This window comes from Mya arenaria, chromosome 15 (genome assembly GCF_026914265.1).
Source record: "Mya arenaria isolate MELC-2E11 chromosome 15, ASM2691426v1".
In the NCBI taxonomy this organism is placed as follows: domain Eukaryota; kingdom Metazoa; phylum Mollusca; class Bivalvia; order Myida; family Myidae; genus Mya; species Mya arenaria.
In genome coordinates this window covers 38895825-38921740 of record NC_069136.1, presented here as the reverse complement: position 1 = coordinate 38921740, position 25916 = coordinate 38895825, and the positions used below count along the sequence as shown (strand labels likewise).

Below are 25916 nucleotides of genomic sequence, written 5' to 3'. Positions count from 1 at the left end.
ATAAAACAATCGGCAACTCTAAAAATCTATTTGTGACAAAAATTATTATGACATAATGTCACCACTACTGAGAACATTGTATCAGTGTTGTACATGACATACCCATTTTGTTATATTGTTGTTCGAGCGTATGTCAACACATATCTTCTATTTTTCATTTACAATGCAGTAGACCTTGGTACCAGTTTTAGTTGTGACAAAATATAAATTCATTGTGGTCATTGTGTCAAAACTGTTTGAAAATAAAGTTAATTTATTGAAATTATTACCGTATTGTATAGAAACAATCGACAAATTCTTATCCTGGTAAACTTTCTGCAAATCAACTGAAATTATATTTATTAACCTAGATGATAAACAGTGCAAGCGAAAATAAAGTGCTTGGACAAGCCTTTTCAGCCATTTTGAAGTTTCCAAGGCCTTTTACTCTGACACGCAAAAATGAACTCTGAGCAACTTTTGATAAAAAGGCTGGGTCATGTAACACTCGAAATGTGCTTATGATCCCATTGGCTGTTAAAAATATGCTCTTCAAAACCTCCGGAAATCTAAAAATGATTGAATCTAATTTTTAACAATGTAGAATAGTAACGATGACTTCATCATGATGAAATAATAGATACATACTAAGAATAAAGCCTTAAGCCAGAGAAAAAATATTTTAGATTCTCATCCCAGCCCGCCCGTCAAATAAAAAAATAAACATGCCATTCAGCCCCATTTTTCTTCTTCAAAATACGGATGAGTATCAAAACATATTTTCCTCTGGCCTTTTGCTGCAATCCACTGTAAGATATAAATTAACCTCATATGCAGTGAACCATTGGCTTACAGAGACATGCTTGGACACCTTGACACTATGTACAAGATGTACTAGCACTTTGAACACTTATTATTGTTTCAGTGTGCAATCTGTCGTTATCCAACTGTGTAATGTGTTTTTTATTTAATTCCACTTCAGAGAATTCAAACACTTGTGGCTTTTGATTGAATTAATACAGTCTATCATCTTCAGTTCCCGTCTCATAGTAATGTTGAACACTTCGACATTTTCTTAGGAGTTGGCCTTGCTCCTCTGTTAAACGCTGAAAGTTCCTGGCTGAAATGCAAGAGAGGATTTAAGCTGGACAAAAGATAAAGGTTAAATAACATGAATAAATCACCAAGCCAGGAATATCGTTACACTTTAAATCATATATATAACTACCAATGTTATGAGCAACAGAAGAGTTCGAAGATATGTGCAAACTGGTTTGAGGAAATTGGAACTAGAGCTTGAAACTCTAAATGATCATGTGAATGTTGGTCTCACCATTCCACAAGTGGATTAAAAAATCACAAAATCGGCAAAAATGTATAACATTTCATGATTGCAACATCATTTGTGAGATATAAAATATTTGCCTCATGTACACAACTTTAAGTTGTATACAAGCATTCAGAGGTAGAATTTTAACAAACAGCAACACACCAATTTTAGAAAGCTTTTTGCATACTTTAGGAGGTAAAAAAACTCATAGAGACTTGTCTTTAGAAAGCCTTTAAAACAAATATGATTGCATTTGAGCTGTGTTGTCTAAACAATGGTCAATCTCAGGATTAATACAATTATGGAAAACAAGTATCAAATTTGTCCAAGATTTTGTCAAGGAAAACATTATGACCAGATTTATCAAGACAGTGCCAAAATGGTCTATTGAGTATAACAGGGCTTTTTTAAGTGACCTAACAAGTTAGTTTTTCGACAAAAGATGATCCAGTGCACACTGAGGTGCTTCATTTCAACACCCACATTTCATCAGTAACTGGAAGCATACTTTGTCTATATAACAGACAGCAACATTGCTGCAAATCTATTGGATCATAAATAAAACTCTTATTTTTAAGCGAACACTTTTAATGAGAAACAAGATAAGTCTACATCTGCAAGCAACATACAAACATGAATTTACCTTCAGGCAGCCCTTCAGCATGTTCAGAGATGACAGTGGATGGGGCAACTGTACCATTGTTCCCTGTAGCATCTGAAACACACAGTTAAGTTGAATGTTAACTGCTACAATATTATGAAAGCTTACTGGTATTCAGGTACAAAATTAACACATGCAATTATTAACTTACTGGATACATAAATTATAAATGTTACAAAAATTATTAGATCTAAATGTATTAATCAAGAAGTGTTGTCATTTTGGGCAACAATAAATCAAGGTGAACAAACATCTGCGGTTAAACTTCAACACACACAATTCATTACTCACTTTTAGCATACATCATGAGGTACTATAGTCAATGCATGTCTAGGTGCAACAGGAAAAAGTATGTACCTATTTACAGATAAAATGCTCAATTAAGCCTGCAGTTTACCAAGATAAGCATGGTCCACTTCTGATCTTCTGTTGATGCACCAAGAGCATCTTGAGATGTTTCTGAGATCTCTGTTGTTTCTGCAACTGTATAATCGTCTTAACAGCATCTGAAATGCATTGAAAGTGTTTCAAACTGCAACATTCTCGGTTCAGTCTATATTATATACCTGTGTTATAGAGGGTTGGGTTGAAGTCATGGGCAAACAGAACTGTAATAGCATTAAATAGTCATTCTAAAAAACTGGCGCCAGTTTTCTAGTAATTTTGGAAATCTCTCTCTATATATAAATATTGTTGAATAATGAAAACCATATTTCCAAACAACATTATGATGCAGAATACCATAAAAAGTTAAATTACAAGTGCAGAGCTCCTGATAATTCTGTAGGGTTAATGGTACTGTTTGCTGACCATTTTGGACCAAGCATATTGTTCACTTGTGGTTGAAATTAGCACAAGCCTACAAGCGCCGCACTCGTAAAATACGTTCCGGGCTGGCTTAGATCCTGGGTTTTATACAGCAGGGCTTGTTTAAAATTGTATTGCCAAGCAGAAGTATAAGAATTCTGGTTTCCTCATTCAAAAGACAAGGTTTTAATGCAAAAAGTTATTTTACTCTACTGGTGTTTGGGTGTAAAAGATATTAAAATACAAGGAATAATAATGTGCATACTTTGTGTTGTTTGTTCTTTATTTCTTTATTTTAACTTGTATTTAGGAGGGAAAATTCAAGAATGTATTTATGGCATTATACAATTAAAAAAAATCAACTTTGTCAACTCCTGGTTGTGAAAGAAATGGGAAATATGAATTTTGTTGCTCCCGCTCCTTGCTTCAACTTTTCTTGGTCACAATCGAACAAATAAACAAATATTTGGTGTGGCCTAAAGTTCATACATTACCCATAAAAGTACAGTGCATTTATTCCTGAAATTGTTTGAGCTCATAAATGCCTTACTTTTGCTTCTTCCTTCCTGCTTGAATGCAATATGTCTCTCGCAGAGAATATATCCTCCAAATATTTTCCGCAGATGCCTCTCACTCTGATCAACCATAATACTGTAGCTGCTCCTGGGTCAAATCTTGAACATTGCTGCAAAAAAACATGTACAAAAATAGAAAAACATGTCCTGCAAACAATTGCTTAAGATTACTAAGTATGCTTACGGTACATAACATTGTTTTATATACCGGATAGGTAAAGTTTAGCACAAGTCACCTATAGCTGATGTAGAAGTGTTTCACAACTCAATGGAAAGGTGTCTGTTGTAGCCCTTTCCATTGGCGAAGCAGTCACCAATGTTTTTATTGTTTATAGTAGTACATGAAAGAAACTAACATTATTCATAATATGTGCACTGAACACATCCTTAATCAATAAAATGAAATGACAAAACAAGATTCCTTGAGAGCAAGGTTAATTATCTAGTCTATGTGCAGGTATCTCACACAAACAGTTGTGGGTTCATTCTGTAACAGGGATACATGTAATGATGTATGTCTTTCTGACAAGCTTTTAAAACAGACACATTCAGGTTTGACCGGTGAAGGAAACAAGACCTTTCCGGTTACCTTATACATTTAATCTCGATCTTGAATTCCATTATTTTTTCTCCATGGTCATTTCACTTTTACAGAATCAACTTCATCATTCTCTTCAGATATTGCCTGGTTTTCATTCCCTTTGTTCATTATGAAATGATTATCAATGTTTCAACCAAGAAAATATGCTAATATTTTAACAAGAGGGCCATGATTGCCCAAAGAGTTGTGACTTTATTTGAAGATTTTTCACTCCCCCGCTGACCAGGCACCATGGTGATATTTTCTTTGAAAAACAGACATGCTAAAACTGATAGGATTGTATGTACACCAACATATGTCAGATGTCCTAAAATCAATTTTAAGTTACATACAAACATTCTGAGGTACAAGTTGAACACACAACAAGTGAGCAATACACAAATCTTGAGAAGCTTTTAGCATACTTTGTGAGGTAATCAAACCGCAGTATAACTGATGGTATTTTAAAATTTATAACATTTTGTAAGGAACACACACACACACACAAACAAACACACACATTCCGAGGTATATCTTAATAAGCATTGTGTCTACTTTATGAGGTACCTTTTGACAGAAAAAGTCTTTAAGTTATGAATGATGTTCGAATTTAACTTCTCGGAGCAACTCGCAAAATGACAAATCAACTTGCAATTTTATTATTTGCTTTATTCCTTATAATATTGTCTAATTAAAGTAGAAATTAACACCTAAGACATATTATGAATATTAAAAAGTATCAATCTTGAGTGATTCGACTACTAGAACTTGTTGATGGCTTATTCTATTTGGGGGGTATGGAAAGACTCGTCTGATGCTGGCAGCTTTTTGATAACAAAGCTGTCCAATAATTTGACATTGGTCACTTTGTATATTTACTCTCGCATTGTTCACTTTGTATATTTACTCTCGCCATCGGGTAATTTAATACCCATTCGACAAGCACGCTACAGATTTCATTAAGTCTATAAGTATTAAAAACAATAAAATAATAAATTTAAAATAAAAAAGCAACAGTAAATGGAGCTTGGATACATGGACCATGAAATATATCGATCAACGAAGTCTATTCATTTTGACAGTTGGGCGGAAATGTATTCAAAGGATGATGGGGTTTACATATAGTGCGCAAAATCGCTAAATTTAGCCAATGATTGAGCTAGGTGGTTACGTCATTCGTATTTACTTTGTATTATGCACGCCTCGGAGCATCCCGGAAAGATTCGAGATAAAACTCGGCCTTTTCCGTATTTGTTCTATTTTTGAAAACTTACTAGAGCGTGACTCAGTACTGTCTTCTTTATACCGGTAGTGTAAACATGTCACTTATAGGCTGTTTACACTCGACTTCATAGCGGAATTAAGTTCATGTTTATTCTACTTGCCTTTTAACATTTTGTGGTCTAGAAAAAGCCACTCGCAGAATTTTGCGAGCTTGAATAAAAGTCACTCGCAATTTCCAAATGTCGCTCGCATTTTGCGAGTATGCGAGTCTAAATTCGAACCCTGCATCAACAGACTGTGATCACCAGCGACAAATAATTACTCAAAGAAAGTTGGTTTCGTATTCAATTTACCTTGAGGTGGCCCTTCAGCATGTTCAGAGACAACTGTGGATGGTAAACTATCCCTCTGATTTCTACAGCATCTGAAACACAAATTTAAATTGAATGTAAACTGTTACAAACTCATTAAAGCTTAAAACTTCACAAAAATATACTGGTATTCAGGTATAAACAAGAGCTGTCACAGTATGTGACGAATGCCCCCGAATGTGACATTGACCTACGAACAAGGTCAGTACATGAAAAGTTGATCTTGCCTTTACGTGTCAAATACATATGGCAAGTTATTTTAAATTGCCTCTGAACATAAAAAAATACCACCCATACTTGACAACCTACACTGTTATGTCCTTATATTCAGAATTCCCTTGTGAATAAACACTTGTGTATCTTTCACCTTAGAGGTAGGGACACGGGTCTTGCACACGACACGTCGTCTTCGTATGTGGAACACATGTAGCAAGTGATTTTAAAATCTGTCCATACAAGGGAAAGTAACAGCCCTGACACGACAACCTATACTCTATGTCCTTATATGCAGCACTCCATTGTGAATAAACACTAAGTGTGACCTTGACCTTTAAGGTAGGGACACGGGTCTTGCACGCGACACGTCGTCTTGGTATGTGGAACACATGTGGCAAGTGATTTTAAAATCTGTCCATACAAGAGAAAGTTACAGCCCGAACACGACAACCTATACTCTATGTCCTTATATGCAGCACTCCATCGTGAATAAACACTAAGTGTGACCTTGACCTTTGAGGTAGGGACACGAGTCTTGCACGCCACACGTCGTCTTGGTATGTGGAACACATGTGGCAAGTTATTTTAAAATCTGTCCATACAAGGGAAAGTTACGGAGACGGACGGACAGACAGACTGACGGTGCAATTTAATATGCCTACCTGGGGGGGGGGGGATGAAAATAACACATGCAATTATAAACTAACTAGATGCTTACATCAGTGTATGATCACTAAATAACAAACATACAATATCTGGATGTATAAATCAACAACTGTTTGTTGTTCTGAGAAATAATGTCCCTGAGGTGACACCAAATAAGTGAAAAAATAACCCAGACTCTATGAATCTAATAATTTAAGAATAAGTTTTACTAAATAAAGCTTAAAAAACATTCTGAGGTTTAACTTCAACACACACATTTCATTACAAACTTTTAGTATACATCATGAGGTACTTTAAAGACTGTGCTGGTCTAGGTGCAACAGAAAAAAGAATGTACCTGTTTCAGTCATAAGCTCAATTAATGTCAGGATGGCTCAGAGGTAGAGTGTCCTCCTCACAACCAAGAGGTGAGCACTAGGTTTGATTCCCGCTCAGAAAATGTTCTAGTTTCCACTCATATGTACACTGTCTTAGTACTGAATTTGACTAAGAAAACCGACTGGAGTGTGTTTAAAATAAGCTGTTAGCTTTACACAATCAGGCTTAAATAAAGTAGTATAAACTAATGAGCACTCAAGTTTACCATGATAAGCATGTTCCAAGACTTCTGCTGATTCACCGAGGGCATCTTCAGATGTTTCTGTGACCTCTGTAGTATCTGCAGCTGTATGACCATCTTTAACAGCATCTGAAATGTATCAAAATTCTATACCACGCGCACATCTGCCATGTCACAATGCTGTGAGATAGTAAAGTATTTGTCTTATGTTCACAAACATAGGTTTCAGGAGATGTAAGTTTAGTTTTTAAGTTACCATACAAGCACTCAGAGCTACAATTTTGACAAACAGTAACACACCATTAGTTTAAAGCTGTTGGCATATTCTGTGAGGTAATAAAACATAGAAATATGTCTTTTGAAAACTTTCAAATGAAGTATGATTGAATTACATCTGTATGGTTTAAACATCTGCCAATCTGATGATCAATTCAATTATGTTAAACAAGTATAAGAGTTGTCCAAGAATTTGTACAGGGAAGCAATCTCACCATGTTTAAGAAAGGTAAAAAAAATGGTTAAGACGGTATAAATAGGCTATTTCTTATGTGACCTAACAATTAAGTTTTCCGACACAAGATGACCCAATTCACACAGAGGTTCTTCATTTCAACACACACATTTCACCAATATGTTTACGCATACTTTGTCCAAATACATGTTAAAGAGTATAATAAGCCTGATTTTAATAGATGACAAGATATCTAACATTTGTAAGCAACACACACACACACACACACACACACACACACACACACATATTCCATGTTCATCTTTACAAGCATTATGTCTACTTTATGAGGTACCTCATCACAGAAAAATAGTCTTAAGTAATTAACATCAACAGATTGTGGTCACCAGTGAGAAATAACTATGTAAAGAAACTTGGTTTTTGTATTCAATTTACCTTGAGGCGGCCCTTCAGCATGTTCAGAGACAACTGTGGATGGGGCAACTGTCCAACTGTTCCCTACAGCATCTGAAACACACAGTTGAGTTGATTGTATTCTGTTACAAACTCATTAAAGCTAAAAGCTTCACACATATATACTGGTATTCAGGTACAAAAATAACACAAGCAATTATTAACTAACTAGATGCTTACATCGCCAAATTACGAACATACAAGATCTAGATGTATAAATCAACATGTGTTTGTCATTCCGAGAAACAATGTCCCCCAAGGTGACACCCAATTAGTGATTAAATAACCCAGACTGAATAAATCTGTTGATTGAGAACAAGCATAAGTTTTACTGAATTAAGCTTAACAAACTTTCTGAGGTTTGACTCCAACACACACACAATTCATTACAAACTTTAGGCATACATCATGAGGTACTTTAAAGTCGATGCTTGTCTAGATGCAACAGAAACATGTATGTACCTGTTTCAGATCATAAACACAATTAATGTAAGGATGGCTCAGAGTTATAGTGTCCGCCTCGCAGCCAAGAGGTGCTAGGTTTGATCCCCAGTGAGGAAAATGTTCTAGTTTCCTCTCATATTTACACTCAGTACTGGTGAGTTTGACCAAGAAAACCGACTGGAGTGTGTTTAAAATAAGCTGTTAGCTTTTACACAATCAGGCTTAAATCAATTAGTATGAACTAAATAGCACTCAAGTTTACCATGATAAGCATGTTCCAAGACTTCTGCTGATTCACCGAGGGCATCTTCAGATGTTTCTGTGACCTCTGTAGTATCTGCAGCTGTATGACCATCTTTAACAGCATCTGAAATGTATCAAAATTCTATACCATGCGCACATCTGCCATGTCACAATGCCATGAGAAGTATTTGTCTTATGTTCAAAGACAGGGTTTCAGGAGTTGCAAGGTCATTTCAAAATTTTAAAAAGTTATATACAGTCATTTATCACACAGCAACACTCCATTATTTAAAAACTTTTGGCATACTTTGTGAGGTAATAAAACATAGACAAGTGTGACCTGGATCTTTTACAAAGGGAAACAGGTCTTAAAGGCTGTCTTTATGTGGTTTACAGATGTGCAAAGTTATTTTAAAATCTGTCCAAACATCAAAAGGTTACAGCCTGGATATGACCACCTATACTCAATGTATGTATATTGAACAATCTATAATGATCAAACACAAAGTGTGACTTTGACCCTGGAGGTAAGAACACAAACCTTGCACGTAACACATGCCTAAAGTATACTAAACATGTGTGCCAAATAATTTCAAAATTTCCATACATGTGGAAGATACAGTTCGGACATGAACAGATATACTCTATGTCATTAAACGCAGCATTCCATAGAAATCAAACCATAAGTGTGACCTTTGAGGAAGGGACACGGGTCCTGCAAGTGGAATGTCATCTTTGTATGCAAAACAGCAAATTACTTTGAGAACTGTCTATACATGAAGAGGATACAGTCCGGGTTATATAGTGTAATTTTGACCTTGGAGGTAAGGACATTGGCCTTGCACACAACATGACGTCTTTGTATGCATAACACATTTGCAAAAGTATTTTAAAATCAGTCCATAGATGACTTCATAACAGTCCAGACACAACTGGGAGGGACAAAGGACACACGGATGATTTTAATTAGCCCAATTGGGATTTATAATCATTTATGAGATATCATAAAAGTATCTGTCTTCAGCACACAACCATGTATATCAAGCGCCATAAAATCATTTTACAATTTTAAATTATGACAAACCTTCTGAGGTACAATTCTAACACACTTAGGATAAATGAGCTGGAGGTAATTTTACATAATGATGAACTGCAGTATAGATGATTGTGTGGTCTTGACAAAGGCCAATCACATAATGAATTAATTATGGAAAAAACTAGGGATGCAAACGAATATTCGAATATTCGATCAAAAGAATGGTATTCGAATATTAAAATCGGTATTCGAATATTCGTTTATTTTTTACTTTTTTTCTAAATTTTGTTCCATCTTGAACATTTATTTAACATTTATATTTAAAGATTAAAACGCTCTAATTTACCCTCGTTTCGTCAATACACCCACGCATGTCACCAATTATCGAGGCGCGAGCATCTAGACAATACACAATGGCGCGTCAAGTGTCAATTAAGGCCCATCATCATGGCGAAATAAACAAATAATTTTACGTGTGCCGTCCCCTGCCAATTAGCGGCAATGAAATAAATAAAGTTGAAAGGGGATTGGAACCTATTTTAAACGATGCCAATTAAGGGTTCGTCATGTCAGCAATAACACAAAATATTTCTTTTGTATGTCAATTAAACTGAGCAATGTAGCTAAAATCGCACTGAATATAATGCGCATAAAATTTGATGTCCATCATTCCTTGTGAATAAGCTCTCTCGAACTGTTCGGAAATAAATATAACAAATACACGTAAACAAAATAATCGACAAAATGCCTGCTTCATCTGAAGTTTGGAATTATTTCACACGGTCTGTAGACAAGAAAACAGTGTCGTGCAAGTTGTGCAGTGTTAGTCTTACGTACTTGGGAACTACCACAAATCTATGGAATCATGTGAAAGGAAAACATCCTAGTGCAAAAACAAGTAACAAACGAAAGACGGGTACAAAATAATAACAAGTCGACGGAAACCAGACCGTTTGCAACGGTGAAGAGGCCATGACCTTGACTTTTGATATATCGACGTAGTTTTTGTAATGAAACAATATGACATACTAGTATAATTCTAGATAACATATGCAAAGTTATTTTGAAATTGCACAATAAAGCCACTACACGTATTACAGACGACGTCATACAATCCGACATCAATAAAATTATTCGGCAAATGTCATACTGGAAGTCATTATTTGGAACGCAAATGATCGATGCAATATAGAAGTTTTTAGACAATCTTGCCTGTGATCGAATATTCGATCAAAAGAATTACCGAATATTCGAATATCAATTTTGCCATTCGTTTGCATCCCTAGAAAAAACTATTCATTTCAACAGTTTTAAGATTCCCACAAACGTTCTGATGAACAACTTTTAAACACAAAATTCTAACAAACAAAAAAAACAAGACACAGACTGAAAAAGTAAAAAAACTATTGAGATTTTTTTTATTACTTTGTGGATTTTACGGCAATAGTAGGACAGGGCTTTCCGTAATCTTGTTCAAATGGAGAACAAAATTATGAATATTCAAATGGTGGGGCGGAAAATTAAGTCATATAACTTTTAGATGAAGTTGGAAAATAAAATAATGTAAGGCAAATACAGTGTACATGAAATGAGTCAGAGAACATGACATTGCCAGGCTTTTATATATCATATGTCATGTGTAAATTCGAACTACGACAGAAAAAAATTGTCTCTCTGTATTTAATAATACAAAAAGAATTGTTTGCTTTAATTTTTTTAAGGCAATATGATTTTTTTTTTATTAAACATTAAATCCCATGTACACGCTTCTTAGAAACAGTAAGTACCAATTGTTTTAATAATCAATATTTTTGAACGCTAAAAGACTTTTCATGTACACTGAATATGTAGTTCTCACTTTTGCATATTCAAAAAAACCATGCAAATAACAAAAACAATTAACAAGGAACATCTCGATATTACTGAATTGTTCAAAAACCACAGGCTTGACATCATTTTTCTGCAAAATATGGTATACAAGTTTGTAAATGCAGAGACATTGATGTCAACATTATGATTCAACTTACTATCATAAAGTTGCCGATAGTTGTCCGGATTCAAGTTAAGTCCATTTGAATGAAATAGCTTTGATTGTGTGCACCTTGCTAATAAAACAATCTCATTTACAAGGAATTCAATTATTGATTAAGTCATGTCTGTATCTACACCATAGGCTATGTAATAAATTATAACATACATTTCAATCAAGACAAAATAGTAGTATATCCGTAAGTTTTTATAGGTTTTAAAGGGAATAATTCATAAAAACAAGCAATGAAAGAAATAATTCAACACTTAACGAAACTAGAGGTTGAGGTTGTATGATGGTCTATTATTAAAATTTGTGATGTCATAAAGCTCACACCAAATTGGGGTATCAATAGGGGAAATCAATAATACAAATTTTACCCAAGTGAGAAGCAATACCCGTCAGACTTTATTTAACATCCAACAGAGTTTGAGTACAATGCATTCAGTATTTTGACTTCAATTAAAAAGAAGAGAAAATTAAAACATTTTATTTCTTACCTTTCGCTTTCTCCAAGGTACATCAGCAACACCATAATCGTACCTCAATTCAGTGTCTTTGCTGATCATTTCAGTTGCATACAGACAGAGTCTTGGTTGATGTCTGTCATCAACAACTTTAACCATTTTGCAATTAGGCTTTGTGTATCGGTCCAAGTCGTTGACCATGCATGCCAGACACGTGTCTTTTGAGGCATCGATGCTATTAAAACAATTGAAACATAACATTACTACAAAGAAAGGAAATGTATTATGACAAATGTCCCTATGTGTTTAATGTCCCTATGTGTTTAATGTCCCTATGTGTTTAATGTCCCTATGTGTTTAATGTTCCTATGTGTTTTTTTCACCACTTTGGGTGTCATTAGATTTTTTTTTATTTTGTGAACAACAATGCTTCAGTTTAAAATATTGAAACCAAGAAAACTATTGACTTTGATAATGTATTTTTGTTTGGAGAATGCACCCGACATTGCTTAATATTGTTTTCTTAATATAAACCACACATATTTTCCAGTCATGGGGAAAATGTATGTTTTTTGCACTGGGAATAGCGCTGAATTTTAACCCAAAATTACCGCCCAGACACGACAAGATATTATGTCAATGCATAGTTTTACAAAACAAAACTTAACTGTAACCATGTAATCTGAGAGAGAGTTTTGGTACGACCACAAGGCCATCACACTATCCAGACTTTATCAATGGACAAAAAGAAAAGCTAAAAAAGTAGTGTATAAAAGAAAATAAATAGCAATTTATTACTACAAAAATTATAGCTTACACAAAAACTATATATACATACCAGTATTCCTTGTTGTTATGTCTGAAATGGTATTTGAACATTTCATCACCATCAGACTGCTGTTTACATAGTTCTCCTCTGTACTCGAGAATAAACTGCCCCTTCAAGAGCTCTTGCCTAGCAAACACTCCATTACCTGGAACCAGTAAATAGTGTTTTAGCCAGGAATTAAAAAGGGCAGGGTGGGCCCAAAACATGGTGCTTTCTTAAATGGGAAAACAATGCATTGTATTGATATCAAAGTACATGCATGTTCATGCACACATTGTAGTAATATCCCGACCGATTGCTCTTAATTCTTCTTTCTTGTTCATTTTCACTTCAGACACTTTCTTTACCATCTCGGGTTGTTATCACCAGGGCTCTCACAAGGCTGAATTTTTGGGGAGAAGTCACTTCTCCCACCAGTCAAATTAGGGAGAAGTGGGGGGACTTTAAGGAGAAGAGATACTTATCGTAAAATATGAGATAAATATTGTGCCATGCCACCAAATTTTAAATTCACATTTACTTTGATTGCTTTTTCTAGATGGAATGTTAAAAAAGTGTTCTTTTTTGGCCTATCAAAAGTGTACTTGTCTAGAGTCTCCTTTTTGCAATGTATAGTTTACCTCCAAAAAAAAAATTGACAGCAAAAAAAATTGACAGCAAAAAAAAACAAATAAAGGGCAATATTTATATACCACAAATATGCTGCTAATGTATCACGACAAAATCATACCTATGTATTGATCGATATACTGCATATAGCACAAATTCAGCTCAATTTCAGCCGTGTTTGTCTGAAGGTAGTTTTGGTGGCTTTTTTTCTGCAAGGGCGTTGATTCTGGCCAAAAACATCTGCAATTGCAATAAAATGAGGCTGGAACAATGACAACATATCAACAACAGTCTGATGTAAACAGCCACTATTCAATCCACTTACTTCTCGCGCCAGTTAATGACATGACCATCTGGGTTTACACAAATGACATGCTTAATCAATGCTGTGTATCAAAGTGTTTCATCTAGGCTTTTTAGCATAGCTCCCAATACTGCCCTGTGTGATTGGTGCTTTATGAGCAGACAATGTGTTTGCATAATTAGACCCAAGCTTATCTCATTATCAAATAAGTAAGTCATAATGAATCAATGTAGTCTAAATAATTTCGTGAATCTACTTTCCCCATAAACATATTAACTAGATGTTGTCAAAACAGCATGCATTTAAAAAAAAAACGGGCAAAAGTTACTAATGAATGTTTTCTGAAGTCAGTCTGTGAAATAGCATTTTTAACCAAAGGCCACTTGGACAAAATCCATATATCATAAGGCCTGAAAGTTCCAAAAGAAATGAGGAGTACATGGATGTGTACTGAGTCCTATCTCGATCTGCTATTACTGTGGCAGTCATTGAAATTAGACTTTCGGATGAACAAGCCCGAATTCTTATACTATTGCATGGAATCATGTTTTTGAACAAGCCCTGCTATATAAAATTCAGAATTTGAGCAAGCCTGGAAGACATTTTACCAGTGCAGGGCTTGCGGGCTTGTGCTAATTTCGACCACTGCTGTGGAAAATATGAAAAAGAAACACATGCTCTCATTGTACACTTAGTATGTAACCTTCGTTAAATAAAGTTGTTATTATTATTATTCTTCCGATATTTCGACATCTTCTGAAATGGATGGGTCTTTTTACAATCAATAATAGGATCGTTTTTTTTGAAAATAAACAATTGTGTTACAGCCATTTAAATTTCAAAGATTAACAGAAAGACAAATTTGAAAACATGGTTTGGCAGCCTTTTAACATCTTACTTTTTCTTTCACATTACGATAAAGATCGGTGAAAGCTTATAGTTTCCATTTAACTGTATTAGTATTATGCAATAATATAATAATATACTTATATTCTATATTTCACACCTGAATTCATCCTTTTTAAAAGGAAAGGCAATAAATTTAATCAGATCAGATAGATATGCAATAGAACTTTAATAAATCGTACTCCAACAATGACTGTAAAAATGACTTCTGACTTAAACAACATGCACATGTTGCCGCACATTTAAGACCATGATTTAGGAAATAAATTGATATTAATTTTTGTTTTACTCAAATCTGGGGCATTTATTCTGTTGATGTTCGTGTTGTCAATGTATATATATACAAATCATACTGTATCGATTGTGGCTGCACATGCAGATTCTTGCCTAGTCTAAAATAATAGACATGTTATATGGGATTCTTCCGATCCATAACTTGTATACGGGTTTGTGCAAAAACAGGGGGGGTTTGAAAAATATTGAAATTGTATTTAGAGAAGCATTTTAGGTTTGAAATAGATAATAAAGGTTTATATTCATATTTTACTGTGCAAGTGCAAAGATATTTTGCACAAAACAAGCATTAGATGCATTAAAACAAAGGATTTACCTTTCCAACAAAACGAAACTTGACCGACACAGACAACAATTGTACCAAGCTTAAAACTTGACCATCTTCGGCAAGCTTCGAGAAAGACCTCTTATATACAATCGTTACAACTCGGCCATGGCTGAAGTGTTCCAATTGTTGTTAAACTGTGAACCGCAGCCTTGCAGGTGTCATTCATGTATTGTATATTGTTATGTTTTGACAGTATGAAATGAAGAAACCTGCATCAAACTCATAATAATTTGTTGGATATTTGGTTTTTTTGTGTACGGAACTATTATTTAAGTAACATTATCTGGTAATATTTCTTGTTTTTAAGATATTTTATAGATGCAATCGGAATAACTACCCACATTCGATACAAAATAACTTGTGCGTGAATGATTTGCCATATCAAAAATCGTAAAATATATCTGTCAATGTATAATTATAGTGGTCAATATAAGCACAAGCCCTGAAGCCCTGCACTGGTAAAATGTCTTTCGGGCTTGCTCAAATTCTGAATTTTAAATAGCAGTGCTTGTTAAAAAAATTGATGCCAAGCAAAACTATAAGAATTCAAAAGTATAATTTTCACGACTGCTAATTCTTGCATACTGGTAAACCACAAAATGTCAGTTCTTGAGTTCTAACTGCATGATCAGGCACCTCGCATCTGTTGCATGTTTTCGATATTGAGAGAGCCAGTTTTCACACACTATTATCTCCTTTAACCACCACATAAGCACGTACTAAACACCGTTAAAAACCTTACTATAAAGTGTATATACTGGGCGAGTACCTAAATCGGAACAGTACCTAAATATGGAACACCCATTATAAAAGTGTTTTTCCGATCGGGATCAGGTTATTTACGATTTTAATCAATAAAGACGCTTGCTTCAGATACATGTTCCAAAGGACACATTTATCCGGTCAGTATTTCAAAAACTGCGATCATTTAAAGTTTTTCATGTTCAAATGTCAATACATGGCACGCGGGGGAAAGACTTCATGCTTGCCATAATCACAGCATACTGGTACAGCCTGTATTTTACTGAAATCATCAAATTTTACTGACAAAAATGACAAAAAAAGACAAGCTGTAAATAACATAAATTATTAATTTACTTAAACAAAATAATGAGCAATAATTTTAAAAGAATAAATGAAAATGAATAACAAATTAAAACTGTTCCATATTTAGGTACTCCGAGGACGAAAATGGCAGTCCTTGATTGTGCGGTTAATAAAGTACTTTTCATGCAGATTGGCAGTATCTTGAAAAATGCCATTTATATCAACCAATTCAATTGGTCTTGAATCCTAGTATGCTGATGAAAGTTTTTGTACTTGTACACGAACTTGTAGTGCAAGTCTAACTAAAAATATTTCACAAATATTGCCGAAAGTGTTCCGATTTAGGTACTCACCCAGTATATGATATATCATTATACAGTACAGGTATGTGCCATGTGTAGTCATTCTAAAATGACTAATGCCATGTGCTGTGGTACGAAACAGTCTTAAAACAATGGTACAGAACGATGTTGAAGTGTTCTCCGACATCCATTACTTTCCATAAAAAGGTATTACAATAGAATTGATACGTACACACTTCAAAATCCAACCAATTTGCAAAAATCCTACAGCAGAAAAACTGTCCGCCATCATTAGAATCGATAATACACAACTTACCTCGGCAAGCCGCCATGTTGTTCCCACACCACGTGAGGTGTCGATGGTAGTGCGCATGCCCAATGCGCGAATTTAACAGGTGCCCGCGGGGACGGACAAGGCATGCGCAGCGAAACGGAGAGCCAATGCGCATGCCCGACTTTAAACTTTTTCCACGCCCTGTTTTCGTATGTCAATGTGTGCAAGCACACTCAAACACACGACACACTATACAACGTTATTTAGAGGTAATCTTCATATTTAACCAGGAGAGTCTGGTGAACATTATAACGCTGTTCAGAGGTTTAAACTTCCGAGGTAACGGGACAATTAACCTCGGAAGTAAATTGTGCCTCGGAAGGTTGCTGTGTACTCATATGATTAACCTCCAAAGGATATAAGCGCAAACGCACACACACGATAACGCACACACACGGTAAAACACACACACGGTAAGGCACACACACGGTAAAGCACACAAACGCTAACGCACGCAGACGCTAACGCACACACACGGTAAAGCACACACACGGTAAGGCACACACACGGTAAGGCGCACACACGGTAAGGCCACACAGGGTTAAGTACACACACGGTAAAGCACACACACGGTAAAGCACACATACGGTAAAGCACACACACGGTAAGGCACAAACAAGGTAAAGCACACACACGGTAAGGCACACACACGGTAAGGCACACATACGGTAAGACACACACACGGTAAAGCACACACACGGTAGCGCACACAAACGGTAAAGCACACTCACGGTAAAGCGCACACACGGTAAAGCACACACAAGGTCAAGCACACACACAGTAAGGCACACACACGGTAAGGCACACACACGGTAAGGCACACATACGGTAAAAAACACACACGCTAACGCAAACACACGGTAAGGCACACACACGGTAACACACACACACGGTAGCGCACACAAACGGTAAAGCACACTCACGGTAAAGCGCACACACGGTAAAGCACACACAAGGTCAAGCACACACACAGTAAGGCACACACACAGTAAGGCACACACACACGATCAAGAACACACACGGTAAGACACACACACGGTAAGGCACACACACGGTAAAGCACACACACGGTAGCGCACACAAACGGTAAAGCACACTCACGGTAAAGCGCACACACGGTAAAGCACACAGAAGGTCAAGCACACACACAGTAAGGCACACACACAGTAAGGCACACACACACGATCAAGAACACACACGGTAAGACACACACACGGTAAGGCACACACACGGTAAAGCACACACACGGTAAAGCACACGCACGCTAACGCACATACACGGTAAGGCACACACACAGTTAAGCACACACAGGCTAACGTAAACACACGCTAAAACACACACACGTTAAGGCACACAAAGGTTAAAGCACTCATACACTAACTCACACATACGGTAAGGCACACACACGGTAAGGCACACTTACGGTAAGGCACACATACGCTAAGGCGCACACACGTTAAGGAACACACACGGTAACGCACACACACGGTAAAGCACACACACGCTAACGCACACACACGGTAAGGCACACACCCGTTAAGGCACACACACGGTAAGGCACATACACGCTAACGCGCACACACGGTAAGGCACACACACGGTAAGGCACACACACGGTAAGGCACACACACGCTAACGCACACACACGATAAGGCACACACCCGTTAAGGCACACACACGGTAAGGCACACACACGCTAACGCGCACACACGGTAAGGCACACACACGCTAACGCGCACACACGGTAAGGCACACACACGGTAAGGCGCACATACGGTAAGGCACATACACGCTAACGCGCACACACGGTAAGGCACACACACGGTAAGGCACACACACGGTAAGGCACACACACGCTAACGCGCACACACGGTAAGGCACACACACGGTAAGGCACACATACGGTAAGGCACATACACGGTAAGGCACACACACGGTAAGGCACACACACGGTAAGGCACACACACGCTAACGCGCACACACGGTAAGGCACACACACGGTAAGGCACACACACGGTAAGGCACATACACGCTAACGCGCACACACGGTAAGGCACACACACGGTAAGGCACACATACGGTAAGGCACATACACGCTAACGCGCACACACGGTAAGGCACACACACGGTAAGGCACACACACGGTAAGGCACACACACGGTAAGGCACACACACGGTAACGCGCACACACGGTAAGGCACACACACGGTAAGGCACACACACGGTAAGGCACATACACGCTAACGCGCACACACGGTAAGGCACACACACGGTAAGGCACACACACGGTAAGGCACACACACGGTAAGGCACACACACGGTAACGCGCACACACGGTAAGGCACACACACGGTAAGGCACACACACGGTAAGGCACATACACGCTAACGCGCACACACGGTAAGGCACACATACGGTAAGGCACATACACGCTAACGCGCACACACGGTAAGGCACACACACGGTAAGGCACATACACGCTAACGCGCACACACGCTAACGCGCACACACGGTAAGGCACACACACGGTAAGGCACACATACGGTAAGGCACACGCATGGTAAGGCACACACACGGTAAGGCACATATACGGTAAGGCACATACACGCTAACGCGCACACACGGTAAGGCACACATACGGTAAGGCACATACACGGTAAGGCACATACACGGTAAGGCACATATACGGTAAGGCACATACACGCTAACGCGCACACACGGTAAGGCACACATACGGTAAGGCACATATACGGTAAGGCACATACACGGTAAGGCACATATACGGTAAGGCACACACACGGTAAGGCACATATACGGTAAGGCACATACACGCTAACGCGCACACACGGTAAGGCACATACACGGTAAGGCACACACACGGTAAGGCACACATACGGTAAGGCACACGCATGGTAAGGCACACACACGGTAAGGCACACATACGGTAAGGCACATACACGCTAACGCGCACACACGGTAAGGCACACATACGGTAAGGCACACACACGGTAAGGCACATACACGCTAACGCGCACACACGGTAAGGCACACACACGGTAAGGCACACACACGGTAAGGCACACACACGGTAAGGCACACATACGGTAAGGCACATACACGCTAACGCGCACACACGGTAAGGCACACACACGGTAAGGCACACACACGGTAAGGCACATACACGCTAACGCGCACACACGGTAACGCGCACACACGGTAAGGCACACGCACGGTAAGGCACACGCATGGTAAGGCTCACACACGCTAACGCGAACACACAGTAAAATACACACGCGCTAACGCATACACACGGTAACGCACACACACGGTAAAGCACACACACGCTTACGCACACAGACGGTAAGACACACACCCGGTAAGGCACACAAACGCTAACGCACACACACAGTAAGGCACAAACACAGTAAGGCACAAACACAGTAAAGTGAACACACGGTAAAGCACACACATGGTAAAGCACACACACGGTAAGGCACATCAACGGTTAGGCATACACACTGTAAGGCACACACGCGCTATCGCACACACACGGTAAGGCACACACACGTTACCGCACTCATACGGTAAGGCACACACACGTTTACACACACATACGGTAAAGCACACACACAGTAAGGCACACACACGGTAAGGCACACACACGGTAAGGCACACATACGGTAAAGCACACACGGTAAAACACACTCACGGTAAGTCACACACACACAGTACGGTACACACACAGTAAGGCACACACACGATCAAGCACACACACGGTAAGGCACATACACGGTAAGGCATACACACTGTAAGGCACACACGCGCTACCGCACACACACGGTAAGGCACACACAAGTTAACGCACTCACACGGTAAGGCACACACACGTTTACACACACATACGGTAAAGCCCACACACAGTAAGGCACACACATGGTAAGGCACACACACAGTAAGGCACACATACGGTAGAGCACATACTGTAAAGCACACTCACGGTTAGTCACACACACACACAGTAAGGCACACACACAGTAAGGCACACACACGGTAAGGCACACACACTGTAAGGCTCACACACGGTAAGGCACACGCATGATAAAGCATACACACGTTAACACACTCACACGTTAACGCACACACACGGTAAGGCACACACACGGTAACGCACACACACGGTAAGGCACACACACGGTAACGCACACACACGGTAAGGCATACATACGCTATCGCGCACACACGGTAAGGCACACACACGGTAAGGCATACATACGGTAAGGCACACACACGGTAAGGCACACACACGGTAACGCACACACACGGTAAGGCATACATACGCTATCGCGCACACACGGTAAGGCGCACACAAGGTTAGCCCCACACAAGGTAAGGCACACACTCGCTATCGCACACACACTGTAAGGCACACACACGATAAGGCACACACACGCTAACATACACACACGGTAAGGCACACACACATTAACGCACGCACACGGTAAGGCACATACATGTTACGTACACACACGGTAAGGCACACACACGGTAAGGCACACACACTATAACGCACACACACGGTAATGCACATACATGTTAACGTACACACACGCTAACGCACACACATGGTAAGGCACACACACGTTTACGCACACACACGGTAAGGCACACACACGATAACGCACACACACGGTAAGGCACACACACCATAACGCACACACACGGTAATGCACATACATGTTAACGTACACACACGCTAACGCACACACATGGTAAGGCACACACACGTTTACGCACACACACGGTAAGGCACACACACGATAACGCACACACACGGTAAGGCACACACACCATAACGCACACACACGGTAATGCACATACATGTTAACGTACACACACGCTAACGCACACACACGGTAAGGCACACACACGATAACGCACACACACGGTAAGGCACACACACGGTAAGGCACACACACGGTAAGACATACACACGGTAAGGCACACCCACGATAACGCACACACACGGTAAGGCACACCCACGATAACGCACACACACGGTAAGGCACACCCACGATAACGCACACACACGGTAAGGCACACCCACGATAACGCACACACATGGTAAGGCACACCCACGATAACGCACACACACGGTAAGGCACACACATGGTAAGGCACACCCACGATAACGCACACACACGGTAAGGCACACCCACGATAACGCACACACATGGTAAGGCACACACACGATAACGCACACACATGGTAAGGCACACACATGGTAAGGCACACCCACGATAACGCACACACACGGTAAGGCACACCCACGATAACGCACACACACGGTAAGGCACACCCACGATAACGCACACACACGGTAAGGCACACCCACGATAACGCACACACACGGTAAGGCACACACACGGTAAGGCACACACACGATAAAGTACACACACGGTAAGGCACACACACGGTAAGGCACACACACGGTAAGGCACACCCACGATAACGCACACACACGGTAAGGCACACACACGATAAAGTACACACACGGTAAGGCACACCCACGATAATGCACACACACGGTAAGGCACACCCACGATAACGCACACACACGGTAAGGCACACACACGGTAAGGCACACACACGGTAAGGCACACACACACGGTAAGGCACACCCACGTTTACGCACACACACGGTAAGGCACACCCACGATAACGCACACACACGGTAAGGCACACACACACGTGAAAGCACACACACGGTAATGCACACATACGTTAACGCACTAACACGCTAACGCACAGGCACGGTAAGGCACACACACGATAACGCACACACACGGTAAGGCAAACACACGCTAATGCATTCACACGCATAAAACAATTCATTTTCAATACCGTTACTAACGCGTTTTTAGGCAAATTTATGTTGAGCATTTTAAACATGAACAGTTCCCTTCGACAAGGGAACTTTTGACGTATGACGACGGAAAGATACCGAACGATCTTACACAATGGTATAATGTTTCAATGCATTCAGATATGACAATGAATTATACTTTAAATGGTTTCGAGCTGATTTATTCAAAGAAACCAGTATTCCCATCCATTTAAACGTGATCTGGAGTTTATAATACATTGCCCATTGGATTACTAGCAAACGAATCAAGGGTTACTAAAACATAACCATACATATAACGGCTATGCATAATAGTTGTATGTTTTAAATGTAATGTGTTTTTATATCATGCATATCACTCGATCATTGAGACGGTGTAAGAACGTAATTACCTACATTATTTTGCTTTCCATTTACTTTCAACAGTTGAGTAACCTTGAATCACAACAGGTGGAAAACCGTCACAAAATCACATTATATAAAAATGAATAAACTAGCCCTCTAATTGTTTTAAACCTCATTATTACAAATTGATGACTGCTAACCCTAAATTGATATTGTTAAAATGGATATTGTTTGCTCGAAACAAAGAATATTAGTAATATTTGTTCAAACATACTTTTTGCATATAAATATATCCTGAAGTCATCAGACATCCAAAATATGGGTAAAATACCTTTCATCGTAACTATATTTATCGGGAGGGGAACAAATTAAACGCGAGTTTGTTTTTTAAAAACGAAGCTCGTCTGCTCAAAACTTCAAGGTCAAAGCTTCATATATCTAGTTATCCGCTCTATGCTGCTAAGACCTGACAGGGGACCAAACAAACTAAGCCAATACTCAGTGTATGAATTGTTTATTTCCCTTTTATTTCGGTTTCTGAAGCGAATAGGCGTCCTGATACTTTAAAATAATATCGCTCTTATAGGTCAATGTTCATTTTTAGATGAAAATATCTTTATTTTCCCCACCTTTAAAAAGCAAATCGTCGGAATTGTAAAATGAGCGAACCCAAATGTAAAGAATTACTTTTATCCTTGCAAGCATATTGCAACAGTTGTGAAGCCAAATTTCCAGACTATGAACAATGTCATGTAAAGAAGGTCTAGTAAGTAACATTTAATATAAGAACCATAATAAGGTTTTTGAGTGTATGCTATGTTGTTCCATATCACAATATGGACTGATGCTAGGTGTTAATGATACTGGACAGGTTTGATGGCAAACCGATAGAGAGTCCATTCATGAATCTTAGTTTAAGAAACGGTCTCAGAAATGCAAATTAAAATTGTTACAAATTTTTATCAATATTATTTTATTTTCAGGAATGTGTTTTTTTGTTTCATTTGATTAATATTCTAAACATTTTATTTTTGCCATTTTGATTTATATATATGAAAAACTACAGAAACAAGCCCAGTAGTCGGAAATTTAAACATAAACCCCGTTTAATGACACAGAGTAAACGCCAAAGACAAAGACACAAAAACAAACAATCACAGACCAGAAACATGGAACAATTGAAAAAGGCTCCATAGACAACACTATACATTTATTCTATATAAAAAATAGGGGTGCTTATCAAGGATTGTTAGGGATAGCCTTGGAACGGTCAGTAATTTGTAAAATTACTGCGGGGTATACCCTGGTGTTTTTTTATGTATACCCTTCCCTTTGACATTGTCTCAACCTCTAAACTAAAATTATATTATATACATTGTCGTTTCATTGAAGTTTTATACTAATTTTGTGTTTTTTATAAACAGCAAACCATCAACAAATGTTTTGGCATTTACTCTGTGTTTGAGTAAACAGTGAAGAATATAACGTGTTCAAAATATACCAGAATTATGCTTTAAGTAATGGTTAAAGATTGGTAGAAAGTACCTTTTTAGAATAAAATGGGTCGATGTGACCCAGTTGCATTTATATAACCATAGTTTATGTGTTAAAACATACTAACAACCTTAAGTTTTAAGTGGTCTACCAATAAAGTGAACACTTTCCATTTTCAAGGCTAGCCCCTGTTTACATTGTAAGTGGTCATCATTGAATAGTGCAAACTTCCACTTAACTCGGCCCTTCACTGTTTATATATACCGCTTCACCTGATTAAAATCAATCATGGCTGGCTGCTGATTTACTGAATGAAATTTATTGGAAAAACATTGGACGAAATGAAACCACTAAATATATTGACGTTTAGTTGAAAATAACCATAATATAACTAAATGTTTTGTACTATATCCTTTCGAATACCGCTACCGTACATCGACGCGCTACCGTAGCCGCCTAATGCAGACCAATTTTTCAAGGGTGCTGGTTACCGCTACTGTTTTACTGTAGGAATACTGTAGACGACTGAAACGTACCGAAAAAGTAGGTACGTCCAGTTCCACAGCCGCAAAATGCACATTTTCCACAAATATGTGGTACGTTTTTCATTGAAATAAGAAGGATTGTGAATTTTAAAAACAGCATTAATACGCTATGGTACTTTGTTTTAGAAACAGTTACTACACTACGGAATTTCTTTCAAATATAATAACCATGCAAAAATAAGCAACGGTATTTCTTTAAAAATCGTCATTCAACATTATTCGCCTCTGGCATTTGTAAATTTGCTTTAATAAAACCTCATTCTTATGCTTTTCCTCTTGTATCAGAAGTACGCTGTGGTATCACTGTTAAATTTAAGAAATGAACAAAACTGCGCAGTGGTATTACTGTGATATTTGTTTTACGGACTGTGTGTTAACTTCGATAAGGTAGACATTTCATGTTTGAATTAAACTAAATCAGTCACTTAAGTGCACTTTGGTAGCGTTCTTGAATCTAGAAGTATGCAAAACTACGCAGCGGTATTTCCTGTATAAACATAATACGTAATCAACATAACACAACCCATTTCAAAGGCGACGTTGCATTTGAAGGTCATTTAACGCT

At 38.5% G+C, this 25916-nt stretch overlaps 1 protein-coding gene across 4 annotated transcripts; it reads right to left on the bottom strand.

Moving 5' to 3' along the window:
- Positions 1 to 283: 283 nt before the first annotated feature.
- LOC128218725 (histone-lysine N-methyltransferase set-1-like) lies at positions 284 to 15580 on the bottom strand. 4 transcript variants are annotated; one of them, XR_008258435.1, is made up of 10 exons: positions 15371 to 15580; positions 13672 to 13790; positions 12951 to 13086; positions 12146 to 12347; positions 8600 to 8704; positions 7876 to 7947; positions 3328 to 3462; positions 2368 to 2536; positions 1953 to 2024; positions 284 to 1099 (listed from the first exon to the last, which is right to left on the bottom strand). XR_008258435.1 is itself a non-coding variant. In XM_052926412.1 (10 exons), exons 6-10 carry the CDS (start codon positions 7894 to 7896, stop codon positions 993 to 995), a joined length of 444 nt encoding a protein of 147 aa, XP_052782372.1. In that variant the 5' UTR covers positions 7897 to 7947; positions 8600 to 8704; positions 12146 to 12347; positions 12951 to 13086; positions 13672 to 13790; positions 15371 to 15580; the 3' UTR covers positions 284 to 992. The 4 variants fall into 4 exon arrangements, 2 of the variants coding, with proteins under 2 accessions (XP_052782372.1, XP_052782371.1); XR_008258436.1 differs by having other exon boundaries at positions 2328 to 2476; XM_052926412.1 differs by having other exon boundaries at positions 2368 to 2476.
- Between the last annotated feature and the right edge of the window lie 10336 nt (positions 15581 to 25916).